The sequence below is a fragment of the Pithys albifrons genome, chromosome 2 (genome assembly GCF_047495875.1).
Source record: "Pithys albifrons albifrons isolate INPA30051 chromosome 2, PitAlb_v1, whole genome shotgun sequence".
NCBI lineage: Eukaryota > Metazoa > Chordata > Aves > Passeriformes > Thamnophilidae > Pithys > Pithys albifrons.
Genome location: NC_092459.1, coordinates 20231067 through 20244817, shown reverse-complemented (window position 1 = coordinate 20244817; position 13751 = coordinate 20231067). Strand labels below are relative to the sequence as shown.

General features: G+C 35.1%; 1 protein-coding gene across 1 annotated transcript in view; it reads left to right on the top strand.

Annotated features, from left to right (window-relative positions):
• Nucleotides 1–13751, top strand: part of CSMD1 (CUB and Sushi multiple domains 1) — a 1094767-nt gene that overhangs the window by 909374 nt on the left and 171642 nt on the right. Inside the window, exons 24-26 of the mRNA XM_071548449.1 lie at nucleotides 2475–2666; nucleotides 7014–7140; nucleotides 9336–9538. Coding sequence (XP_071404550.1) covers nucleotides 2475–2666; nucleotides 7014–7140; nucleotides 9336–9538 — 522 coding nt within the window. The remainder of the gene's footprint in view (nucleotides 1–2474; nucleotides 2667–7013; nucleotides 7141–9335; nucleotides 9539–13751) is intronic.

Sequence of the window (13751 nt, the reverse complement as noted above, 5' to 3'; positions counted from 1 at the left end):
TTTTCTTGGGAGTGATTCGTTTTCCTTAAGTCTAGATACTTAAAATTCTGGGCCAGTATGGCCTACTATATAAAGAAATAAGCCTAAGGCTTATTTCAAAGTAAGGGTAGAAAATAAACGTCTCCAGAAGGTGATGGAACTGACTGATCTGAACACTTGTTAAAAAAAGGGGTAGCTTGTTTTCTAGAAAGTCATATTTTTCTACTGACTATGAAAGTAGCCTAGGCTAACTAGTTCAAATTTAATTTTCAGAATCCTGAGTTATAACAGTGTCTTGGTTTGAGGGGAAAAAACCCAGAATGTTTACCCACAAGCGGGGGAGGGGGCCTCCTCCACAATAATCACGCCACTCTTTATCAAATTTAAGAAAAAAGGAATTTTAATATAAGAAGGATAACTGTTCTTAACTGCTATATTTTTATATATATATATGTAAACAGACTAGTGCAAACCGCTTCCCCAACACCACAAGAGAGAAAAAAAAAACAACAACAAAACCCAGCAGGTTTTTCCTCCGGGAGGAAAGTTATCCTTAAGCAGTGTCAAATGTCACAGTCCGGCTGGCTGCGGAGTGAGTTCCCAGTAGTTCCCAGTCCCTCTCCAGTGAGACAGACGAGTGGTGAGCTCTCAGATGAACTCTGTGTCTCTTGTCCCAGATGAAGGAAAAAGAAAGCTGAAAGTGGGGAACCACCACGTGTCCTGCAAAAGCAGCTGCACACCTCTCTCTCCCAGGTCACTGCCCCAGCCGGGGCGGGCAGGCCGTGATGGTGCAGGCGGTGGTGAGACTGCAACCGAGGCCGGGATCCCAGATACAGGAAACCAGGAGAAACAGCCGTGGCGAGGAAAAAAAAAAACAGCGTCTCAGCCAGAAGCCCCAGCAGTGCCAGCAGAGCAGCTTCCCTCCTTGGCAGCCACCGCTCCCCAGTTCCGTTGAGCTAAGAAAGGAAAGATGTCCCCAAAAACAAAAGTGACAAACCTGCCCCCATCCAAGTGATCAACAGTTAACTACTTCTTTGTTAACTGCTGGCATAGGCAGTTAGTGGCAGGGGAAAGAATTTACATAATAATCCCAAACTACAACAAACAGGTAAATCACAACCTTTGTGCACAATAAATGAACAAAGAAAATAAAGGTATTTTTTGTTTTCAGAGGACTCATTTGATGGATAACTTTAGCATCTGCACAGGAAGAAAAGCTCCTTATGCTCCTTGCCATTTTTTTCAGCTATGGTTGATGTCAGTGCCAAAAGAAAGGCAAGAAGAAAATATGATGCTGACTCTAGCTTGTGTATTTATAAAATAATGAAAAGCTTTCTCTAGTTAAATTGTTTAATACTTAGTGAAGGCCCTTCTAGAATCATAGAATGGTTTGGGTTGGCAGGGGCCTTAAAGATTTTCTAGTGGCAACCCCCTGCCAAGGCAGGGACACCTTTCACTAGAATAGGTTGCTCAGAGTCCCATTTGGCCTGGCCCGGAACACCTCCAAGGAGTGGGCATCCAGAACTTCCCTGGGCAACCTCATGTAGAGAATGAGCTGAAAACAGAAATCTGAAGCAAAGACCAACAGCCCAATTCTGAACCACTGGAAAGCTATTCAGTACAATAAGGACAAAAAACTGAAAAATATTTTTAGAGTCAGAATTATTTCCCTGGTGTGGATACATGGCAGCAATAAGGAAGAATCCACAATGAAGAAGAATCTGGAGTTGAGAAAGATGAATTTGGAACCATTCTTTATATTATTGCAAGAACTGGAACTCAAGGCAGAGGGAGAGATATGGAATGCATCTTTACATTTTAGCAATACTATATGGAGAAAAAGCAGAGAGGAATGGGTAAAATGTGGAAAGAGTTGTAGCTGCTGATTGTAGATCTGCTCATTCCATAGAACCCAGAGGAAGCTATTTATCCTATTCACCATGTTAACTGGCCAAAAAGGAGAATGCTAATTGACATTCAGTGTATGAATATTTCTTCATTTCAAAAGAGATGAAACTGAAACCATGATATCTTGATACTAAGATGGGTGAAATATCCCTTGCATCCCTTTCTGAGTTACCGGTATGATCTCCTGACTTTGTTGTGGAGATTAGATGAGGAAGTAAGGCTCTCACATAATGCCTAATACAGGGTTGATGCTTCCTTTCCACTGGATAGGAAAGAATGAAACCATAGAAGTGGTGTAAATTAATAAATTTCTCCCTAATCTGTTTTAGGATGTTATAGATAACATGCTTTCTTCAGTAAGCTAATGTAATAATCAAATATCTAAATAATGATTAGTTTCTGGTCTTTCAGTTTTTGATTTCCCCAAATTATATATAATTTATCTTTTGTCACTGAGGATACATCTAATGTAATTGACTCATGAGAATATAATTTGCATCAGAATAAGATTCATTGTCACTATATTCTGTTGGATATTTTATATCTCCATGTCTTTTTTTCTTTTCTCTTCCCATTTCTGTTTGCAGGTTTTGACCTAGTGAAGTGTGAAGATCCTGGCATACCAAATTATGGCTACAAGATACGAGATGAAGGGCACTTTATAGATACTGTCATTTTATACAGCTGTAATCCTGGCTATACAATGCATGGTAGTAGTATTATGACCTGCTTAAGTGGAGATCGAAGAGTTTGGGACAAACCTTTGCCTACTTGCATAGGTAATATGGATTCTGACAATGATTGTTTTTGTGTTTCAAGAAAAAAACCCAAATATTTTGTCTTTCTATACTTTATGAGATGATAATGCTACAGACATATTTTATATTTCAAGTAAAGATTTATTGTGGACATGGAAATACAACTTCTTTGAAATAAATGGCTGCTATAAAAAAACTAGAACACTACTGGGAAACACTTCTCTCTATAGACTAGCCTTTGATGAAATACAGCTGCCTTGGTTCTGACCGTGCCCTGGGTCTTCAAGTGTGATATGCTATCACAGACAATGGTACTATCTAGACACCTCATAAACTAAGAAATCATCATGATAAAGCAAATAAAATTGTGGGGGTTTTTAACCTAATCAGTTTTCATCAGGAATTATTTCAGCCTTTTTCATTCATATGAAGCTAATTTCTGTGTTTGATCACACATCAGTGGGTTGTTTTATCTGCATGCTCTTTAGTCATTGTTGCCATGCTAGGATGCCCCAACTGTCAGACCGTTGACTTAGACCTTTTCTTTAAATATCACATTTTTTCAAGGGCCTAAAATTTTGCTTCATTACAACCAACATAAATGTTAAATAGAGAATTGCTATGTGAGTTGGAGAAAATAACTGCACACCAGTATAGCTATTAACCATTGTTCCTTTACCAGTCAGTTTGCATTCTCCAGTTTTGCTTTCCAGTCCAGCAATCACCAGTGGGTTCCTGAGTTCAGTTTTCACATAGATTTCCCATGATTTTTTTCTTTCTATGTGTCTTCTAATGCTTAGTTTTTTGCTTCTGCTGCCTGCTGCAGAGAGGTCACCAACTACTTTCAACCCTTGCTTCACCTGCAGGATCAGTTCTTGTTGCCTTTCTCCCTTTATGGGGGCTACATTCTCAATTCCAGAAGGGCTTCCTGCTGAACACATTCACAGACCTGCAGTCTAAAAAAAGCAAGTGCTCTTCCTCTCAAACATTCAGCTTACCCAAAGAGTAAGTGGTATAAAAACACCAGTGAACAAAATTTCTGCTGTCTTAATAAAGGTGTTATTTTTTCCCACTTTTTTCTAAAATTATACCTGCAAATTTTCTTCTATATACAAGAGGTCAAAGCAACTCTATCCAGTTTTGATCTAAAGACTTTTCCAGGCTCTTTATTCATTCATGTCCTCAGGCTCCTCAGCTTAATTGGCTAGCTTCCTTTTCCTCTTAGTTTGCCCTTTTGCAGAGAAGAGCCATAATTAGCCCTATCTTTGCCTATCTTCCCACTCAATTTAAATGAAGCCCTTACTCTAAGGTCATTTTCAGCAACTTCTGCTTGTACCTGTGTTCACTACCAAGCAAGTATTTGAATCAACTCTAAAATACTTGTTGCTTTCAAGTCTATTAAGTGAATAAATTCAGCCATCTACCTATTTCCTTTCTTCATATGATGATTTATCTTCCAATCTATATGTGGGATGTTAAAATCTCAACCTTAAACATTTAAAATAATAATAATAATAATAAACAAATCTTGTGCACTCTAGTGTGACCTGGAGGAGGCTAGGAAACCCAGGGTCAAGTGAATCTAAAGAAAACTGCCATTTTTGATCCAATAGAACATCTTTCATAATCCTTCTTCAAAATGCATTTGACCAACAGATTTGTTTTTTCATGCTGACTTTATTTCATTTATGCTGCATTCTTCCAATGTAATGCTCTTTCCAGTCATATATCTCTAACTGTATTTCCAGTTTTCCTCATAACGTTATACTTTTAAATGTCTGAATTTCACTCATGATTGCCACTTTAAATTTTTCTCTTTCCTTTTTCTATTATTTTCTGTTATACCTGGATTTTGTACCTGGCATTACTAGGTTTGGTTTCTATTTATTTCAAAGCCTTTAGAATCACTTGTACCAAAATTTCCCAAGGATCTTATTTCCTCTCTAAGTAAAATTATGTCATTCTATCAATAGATTAGTCAATTTTCTTTTAGTACCCTGAAACACTTATCTTTCTATGTACTTTTATCTCACTCTACATTCATTTTTAATTGCTGTCCTTGTTCATCTCTTTAAAATGAAATTTGGAATTTCATCTGTTTTGTACAAACTACCTCTTCTTGTTTCTCAGTTCAAAACTCTTCTGAAACATTAATTAGTTCCTCAAGAAGTCAAATGTTCACTATTCTCTCAATGTCTTTTTGGAGGGACTCTTTCTAAACAATCTTTTACAGTCTGTTATCATCCTTAAATTATGGGGCTTTTTACTGTACTATGCACAGGAAAACTTGTCATGCAAATCCCTGAAAATTTAGTTAAGCATCTGCAGATTGTTTCTTCCACTCACTTCAGAGTTATTTATAAAATCTATTCATCCATCAGTTTTATCTTATCACAGTTTGATCTTTTCCTACTCTGATATGAACAACTTATTTTTCTTCCTTTTTCTGAAGCGGTTGTGAGCTTCCAAACATCACTTTCTTAGACATACTTTTTTAATATCCTCTGGTTTGTGATGTTCTTTTCTTTTTTTTTCCCCTTGTGTTTTAGATCAGCATTTGCTATTTGATGTTCTCTTCAGTGACATTTATATTCTTCATTGTCTTTACTATCATTTCAGTCTCATAAAAAAACCAAAAAAACAAACAAAACCAAGCCTATACAAAGAAATATTCTGCATATCCTACACTTAGTAATTTTTAGCGATGCACTGCTATATTGGTCTTAGCATTTATTCTCATTTTTTATGGTCTAAACCTTGATGAAGAAAGCCAATGAACTCTTGTATTTTTTCTCTAGAAAATTATAGGACTTGGTTGAATATAAGTCACTTCTGTTAGTTACAATATAGTTTTTATATAGCATATTCTTTGAGGTGATGATTTTAGAATGTACTTATTTCTGCACATGGGAAAATAAACTCTGGGGGTTTTATATAATCACTTCTTAATGTTTACTTTCTATCTAGTCCTAATATGGATTTTTTTAAAAAAATATGTATGCATCTTTTAAAAGTATTCATCATCCCAAATTTTATGAGGTATTCTATTTCTAAATGAGTTTTCTCTGAATTTTAAAACAAATGCATTAATTAGTTTGAATTTAAATCATTTCGTTTTCACTGAGTTAGCCTAAGTTCTTTGATAAATACAGTACTGTATCTGTCATTTCTTACCTGTAATTATCTATCACAGTGATTATTGCATTCTGAACTTTCTTGTATATTGGAAATTAATTGAAATCTTAGACAACGATTGTGTTTGAAGAAATTATGTACTAAAGCTGCTTTCTGCTGTGTTTCTCTAAATAGTATGCAGTGTTTTGAGTGATCAAGTCAGCAGTACAAATAAGCAAATCAGTCACTGTGCTTTCTTACAGTAACTTGGTGGCATACATAATGGTCATGATTGTTGGGAGTATTGCTGATAGATTATTCAGTCCAGCTGCCATAGTTCTTTCATCATCTCTGTCTTACTATGGTTGCTGTACAGTTATGCTTGAGCAAATCCCCATGGTAGCATTTCTTATCAGCACCACTTGTAAGGCAGCACTGTGAATTAAGTAGGAATTCAAGCACATCACTTAAGGGTCACTGGTTCCTTTTGGTCATTGGCACATGACTGTTACATGGTCTCATTTAATCAGGGTGTGTCTACACTGGCCAGACAACAGCATGATGCTCTAAACATAAGAACCATTTGATTCTGGGTGCTTAGCAATCCTATTGGTCTTTCCACAAAGATAGCATTGACAAAATTATTAAAAACAGACACCACATACTATCAAACCATAGCTTTTTGATTTACTCTTTGCAAATGTATGGCATTTAATTTTTTAATTATTAATGGTAATTGCTAGGCAATACCTATGTGGTTTTTGATGTAATTAAACTTGAAGTTATATGGAAGTAGCTTGAAAAGCATTGAACTAAAAGCATTTTGACATTAGAAAAACAGAGAAACATATTTTAATTGCAAAATTCAATGTTGCAAAATTTGAATTCAAACATTCAGTGTTACTTTGAAAAGCCAAACATATTAACTGAGATATTTCTGATATATTTTTGCTGTCTTGCTGATGCTAAAATTGTGTTTTTGTAGTCTCAGTTCATACTGAACTACTCATGTCAGAGAGGGTAATATAATCACAGAAGTATGGTTTCTTTCTTTATGACAAGGCAGGAATGGGATCATTATATGTGCATTTTTAACTTACATACATGTCCTGGTTTGCATGTATCTGTACTTCTTCAGAGATGCTAGGTCATTCTGTTAACTTTTTGGAAAACACAGAGTAGTGGAATGAACAGAAAACACAAGTGCATATTGCTATGGCCTCATTAGAAATAAATATAATCCTTATTTTGTAGCTGAGTGTGGTGGTCGAATTCATGCTGCTACATCAGGGCGCATTTTGTCCCCTGGTTACCCAGCACCATATGACAACAATCTTCATTGCACTTGGATTATTGAAGCGGATCCAGGAAAGACAATAAGGTACATGCTTACCTTCAATATCTATTGTTGACTTCAGTATTTTAATAAATTTTAGTCTATACCTTACATTCTCACATTTTTCTACACAAGTTGCTAGTTTTCACTGGTGTAAGCAAGGCACCCTTCTATCAGGTGTTGTGCCAGTTTACTGGGGTTGCTTGTCTGTTCAGGTGTAAAGTCTCAGGATATGAGACAGGATAACCAGACTAGGAACCTGTTCACATTCTTATATACACTCAAGGAGCATTTGAGTATCACCTCACCCAAACGTCTTTTACGTCAGAACAACACTAGATTCTACAAATACCATAACATGTTATAGTATTCATAGACTCATAGAATCATAGAATAGATTGGGTTGGAAAAGACCTCCGAGATCATCAAGTCCAACCTTTGGTCCAACTCCAGTCCATTTACTAGATCATGGCACTCAGTGCCATGTCCAGTCTCAGTTTAAAAACCTTCAGGGATGGTGAATCCACCACCTCTCTGGGCAGCCCATTCTAATGCCTGATTACTCTCTCTGTAAAGAATTTTTTTCTGATCTCCAACTTAAATTTCCCCTGGCAGAGTTTGAGCCTGTGCCCCTTTGTCCTATTGCTGAGTGCCTGGGAGAAGGGACCAACCCCCACCTAGTATTATTAAGCAGCTCACATAAGAGTGAACAAGAACCTCAGGAACCTGCATAGTAAAACAATGCACATCAATCTTAGGTAGGAAAAAGGAGTTGTATTCCCTCATCCTTTCCACAAGATCATTCCTCCAGCATTGTAAAGCCATCAGTGCCAGAGCAAAGCACAGAGCCATTGTTTGAATTAATATATTTCCAGACTCAGCAAAATAAAGACATAATCAGTGAAACCAACAAACTAGATGACCAACACGGGAACCTGACATTCAATTGCTACCATAGCTATAACACACAATACAAAACTGATGTCTCAGTCCCCACATTGGGCTCTGCAAAGGTCTGTGATGGGTTGACAATGGCTGGATACCAGGTGCCCTCAAAGCCACTCAATCACTGCCCTCCTCACCAGGATGGGGCTGGGAGAAAATATCATGAAGAAAACCCCTTGTGAGCCAAAATAAATTCTTTTTAATAAAGCAAATCAAAGGCTGTGCGTGCATGTGAGCAAAGGAAAACAAAAGATTTATTCTCTACTTCCTATTAGTAGATGACAGCCAGCCACTTCCCAGGAAGTAGGGCTTCAGTAGGTGTTGCTCTGGAAGACAAACAATGTAATCACAGAATATTATGATTTGGAAGGACCCACAGGCAAAACAAAATAAGAAAATGGCAAGGTATTCACTGGGAGGCTTTTTTCCTTTTTTTCGTGTTTTGTCACCCTCTTTCACTAAGTCAAATGCTGAATTCACTCTATGATAGGTTATTTCAATGCATCATTTTTATTTAAATGACAATTTTCAAATTAATGATTTCCAATTAATGACAAATGGATGAAGAGTTGTCAACACACAATTATTTGAAACAAAAAACATGTTTTGATATTTACCTGTTAGATTTCTTCAATGTTAAAAATGTAAACAATCAGAACTTGCAGTGAATGCAAATATTTTGACTGATAACATAACATTCCCGAACACTTTTATAAATGTAATTCTTCACCTGGAGATAAATACAAATTATACTCTTATAATAAAATTTTATATTTTATGAATTTTGCAAAAATCAAATATATGATAATTTTCTTTGTTTGAATAGGAAAGAAAATGCCATGCTGACAGAACTTCTGTGCTATGTGTTCTACTGTCCAGTAGCTGCTGATTTGTTTTGGTTTTTTTGTTGGGTTTTTTTAATTGCATATAATTCAAGCAAATCTGCCTTCTTGGTACCCTCATTTGAATAAAAAGAGGAAATACCTGATGAAATCATAGTTGTTATACCTTAAAATATTTATCATAAAAATAAGTTAATTTATAGACCTATAAATTATGTCATAAGGAGTTATGTCTTAGTATATTTTTTCTGTAATTCAGATATTTTTTAAACAGAATTTCATCTCTCTTGCAAGATCAGCTTATTCAACAGGAAAATTTGGTAATTCTGCAGGACCACCAGCTCTTCAGTCCTGAACAGCATCTTGAAAACTATAGATTAGGAATGATTGTTTGGAGTTTTGTGTAATTGTGTTTAATGAATAATGTACAGTGGTTTTATTTTCTCTTTGCAGTCTGCATTTCATTGTTTTTGATACTGAGGTTGCTCATGACATCTTGAAGGTATGGGATGGGCTGATTGAGAGCAGCATACTTCTGAAAGAGTGGAGTGGCTCAGCTCTTCCAGAGGATATTCACAGCACTTTCAACTCATTAACGTTACAATTTGACAGTGATTTCTTCATCAGCAAATCAGGCTTCTCAATTCAGTTTTCAAGTATGTAAATATTTTTTCATATCCAATACAATAATCACATACACTGTTATTTACAAAATTCTTATATATGTTAACTGTTTTTCATGTTACAATTTTCTCAGTCTTTAGAAGAAAAGAGATTATATTAACTATTTTCTGCATTTATGCAAATAACTACAACTAGGGGGAATTGTTGGATTTGCTTTGAATGTTTAAGTTTTCTTATTCCTTTTCTAGTATGGCAACTACATGCGTAGCATTACATGATTAGCATTATTTAACAAATCTGTACATACAGAATTTTTCTTCACCAACAGTTTTAAATGTTCCCACCAGTGCTACCTAATAATGTATTATTTCGTGTTTATACCTGATGTTGGTTGGATTTTTTTTTCTCAAAACCTTGGTTGCATGGATACATTGGATGCATCATTTTTATGACCTTAAACACTCTCTGTCTGTGTGACTAAACTAAAGAATAGAATAAAACTCACGATATTGGCATATAAAGTTACTATTGAACTAATTAAATTTATCTTCAGGTAGAGAGTGAAAGCTCCTCTGTATACAGAGAAGCTGTGATTCATATTGTACAAGTGATCAATATTGTAAAATTGAGTAAGTGGAGGTTTTTGATGCTATTCTGACCGAAGTGTTAAAGACTGAGGGTAGGACTGCAGGGAGACTTACAGTTGATTCAGTTGTTGCATCCTTATATGTCTATATATAATGTATGTGAGTGTATTTCTGTTCAGGAAATTATGAATTATCAAAATGGTTGAGAGTAGAATGACATTAATGTCATTCAGAAGTAAAGGGTTCTAATAAGCTTTCAGTCATTATTATTTGCATGAGGATATAAACTTCAGAGGATTCCTAGTCTCTAAATAATGCATTTTACATTTTCTTGTTTAATTCATTTTGTTTGGTTTTTCTGAATGCTATGCCTATTCCCCCAAAATACAGACTCTTTCATCAGCCCTAAAACACTAGTTAAATGAATCATAGCAAAATGAATTAAAGACAAAGAGCAGAACAAATGTTTCTAACCTTTCTGACCAGTGTCCTGCTTTTCATGTGTGGGTTTTTTGTTTTGTTTTGTTTTGGGTTTTTTTAAGAAATAAATTTTTCATTTGTGGAAATAAAGGTGTTTGTTGGTGTTTTTTTTTTCCTTTGTTGGGATGAGCAACTTATTTAAGGTTGTATTATATGAAAATAATTATAAGGTTATGCCCAGATTTTGAATGGATGAAGATATTTAAACAGTTAGATTTGTCAACATATTCCTTAACCTTCAGTGATGCTAATAGTAAGCAAAAGACAATTTGATACTTTAAGAGTGAAGAACTGATTTTTTCATCTTGGTGTAAGATCACTGAGTGATCATGCTGCCTATTTCAGAGTATATGGTACTGGAATTAATTGGAATTAGTGATGAAGAGCTGAATGACTCAGCTCAGGTAAAAGGAAAATAAAATTTTGTTCACTCTGCATGACAAGTGGAACTAAATTTTTAATTGTAAGGAGTAAAAATAACATTTAAGGAATATGTTAAAGTAAATGTTTAATTATTTCATCCAAAAATCAAAGCTTAGTTTGTTTAATCTCCTAGAGGCAATGAGCAGACCACTGTGGCCTTGATCTGTAAAGGATTTAATTAATCTATGGCTAAGTGAGGATCTTTGCATCCTTTAGCATCTATCCTATGTTGAAACTGTAGGGCAGTTTATAGCAATGCTGCACAGAATATTGGCATTTCAGTTCTTTAGTAGTTTGTAACTCAATATGTAAAAGATTCCTGAGTTGCTTAAACTTTTTTTTTTTTTCCTGGCACATGCAGAGGGCATAGACAATTTATTACAAGTTCTAGGAAGGTAACTGGTGAAGTTTTGCTTCTTTGCCATCCATTGCATCTATTAATGACTGAATTTCATTTAACTGTTAATTACAATTGAGGAAGTAAACTTCAGGCTCAGAATTGCACAGGATTGGAAAACCTTCAGTAATGCAGCTTCTGTATTGGATTGGAATTAGGATGAATGTCTACATCTGTGAACACCCACTTTTGGGATAATACAAATGATATACATCTTAGAGCATCAGGTGAAATGAACAACTTAAACACAAAACATTAAAGTGCTAATCTTCACCTGGAAAATCTCTTTCATTACTCTCTATACTTTGTGCTCTGAAATGTTTTCACTGCATCTGCCTAAAAAAGAGGTGCTATGAAAAGATAGTGTGAGATAGATCAGAAAATATCACCTATAAATTACTTACTTTTTATTGTAAATGTAATTAGAGGTATTTTAATGGAAAAAAAATAATTGGCTGAAGCTTACAAAATGTTTGAACACTGTTTAAAGTGCCCTGTCTTGTCCACTCAGATCAGCATGTAGAGTATGAGGACGTGAACTGACAAGAGTGATTATGTTAATTGTAATCAGTCTGATGCTTTTCATTAAAACTTAATTACCATTTAGTCCTGCATAAAAGGACAAGAAATGCAGTTCACTGTACAAAATTGACCTTTACTCTGGGGGTTAAATACACTTAAGCTATGCATTACAGGACAAGGATGTCAACCAACTATTTCTAGTCATGACACAAACAGGACAAACAAGAAGGGTATGGGCATAATTGATATTTGGCTTCTCTATTACAAGAAACAATTTTATTGTGAGCAAAAAGTTCCTGCAAAACTTAGACATAAAAAAAAATATTGCTTTGTACCATATCTTAATTCTGTCCTTCATATCTAAGGTAAATGGGATAAATTTCCATCAGAAGTTGCCTTTTGTCTCTTTGTAAGTTACAGGTTGAGATATACCAACATACACTAATTTTCAAACTTCTGGACATTTAAGAGCAGGTTTTTCACAGCTGTCTAGTTTCCTTTCACATATCCTGGCTAGTCTCTATCAGTCCCTGCAGAAGGCCCCACACCCATGAATCTTTGTTCCCATCTTCCAGCTCTGTGTTGAAACCTTGGATATTATAAGGCATCTCAAATGAAAGTAGTCACTGGTGTTGAAACATATCAATCTTGCCCTGGATGTTTAATCGTTCACTACTCTAGACTTCTGAAAGCTCTTGGATCACATGCTAGTGGATGTTCCATTGTTCTCATTGATTTGAAGTTTATTTTAAATAAATAACTATTTATTTATATTTAAATAAATAGAGAAAGTATTTTTTCTCTAACCATATAAGTTTTTTTACTTGATATTTAGCAAATACTATGGAAGGGACAGATGGTAGGAACAGCACTAGCAGTTTCTAGTCATGTTGTCATTCTTACAAGCTCTGATAGCCACAGTTTAACAATACCTAATATTAGTTCTACCCTTGCAGTCTAGCCTGTTTTCTTCAGCTAATTCTCATCTGTTGTAATTTAAGAGAACTGTATCCTTTTCTTCAACTAAATGACAAATTTACAGTCCCTCAGCTGGTTTTATAGATTTTGGTCCTCAAGGCCAATAATATATCAAAGGATTATTCACACTCTTAAAATGAAAAGAAATCCAACAACCATTTTTGCAGACACCTAGGTTTTCTAAAGTCAGAGCCATCTGTACCAACCTCTGGTTCAATGGCATTATTAATTTCTCTTAGTTACAATATTCTGTAAGAATACACTTTAATTAGCAATGTACCTATCTCTGCTTTCATGTGAACTAAAATGCTTTTTTATCTAATAGAACAACCAGCAAAACATTTATAAAGTAGCAAAGAGTTTTTTCTCCATTTATTTTAATTTTTCTATCTTAGTAAAACTTCAGACATTCATTGTATTAAAAAGGAAGAAACAAAATAAAGGCATTTGTATAGTCGTCCAACTTTTGTTTTTCTGTTGTTTGCTTTCTCTCCCAATATTTTTAAATTTTGCTCTTGAAGTAGATGCAGAAATAAGAAAAAAAATGAGTAAAGCTGCCTGAATAAATCTTTAACTTAACAATTTTGTTAATAAAAATAACCAACTTACAACAACTAGTTAATTAGAACAATTATTTGGAAATTATTCTGTCAGATGTTGACACACATCTGTTGGCAACTTACTTCCCCTGGTGAGAGCTTAGCCATCAGGAGCTTGTTAGTTCCTAATGATACTGAGCTTAATATAAGAAATCTGTTTAAGCAGGGATGCCTGCATTTGTTCAGTTTTGTAATAGCATTTGATCATTTGTTTGTCTACAGCAACTCTTGCCGTAACTGCATCACCTACCTTGAACTG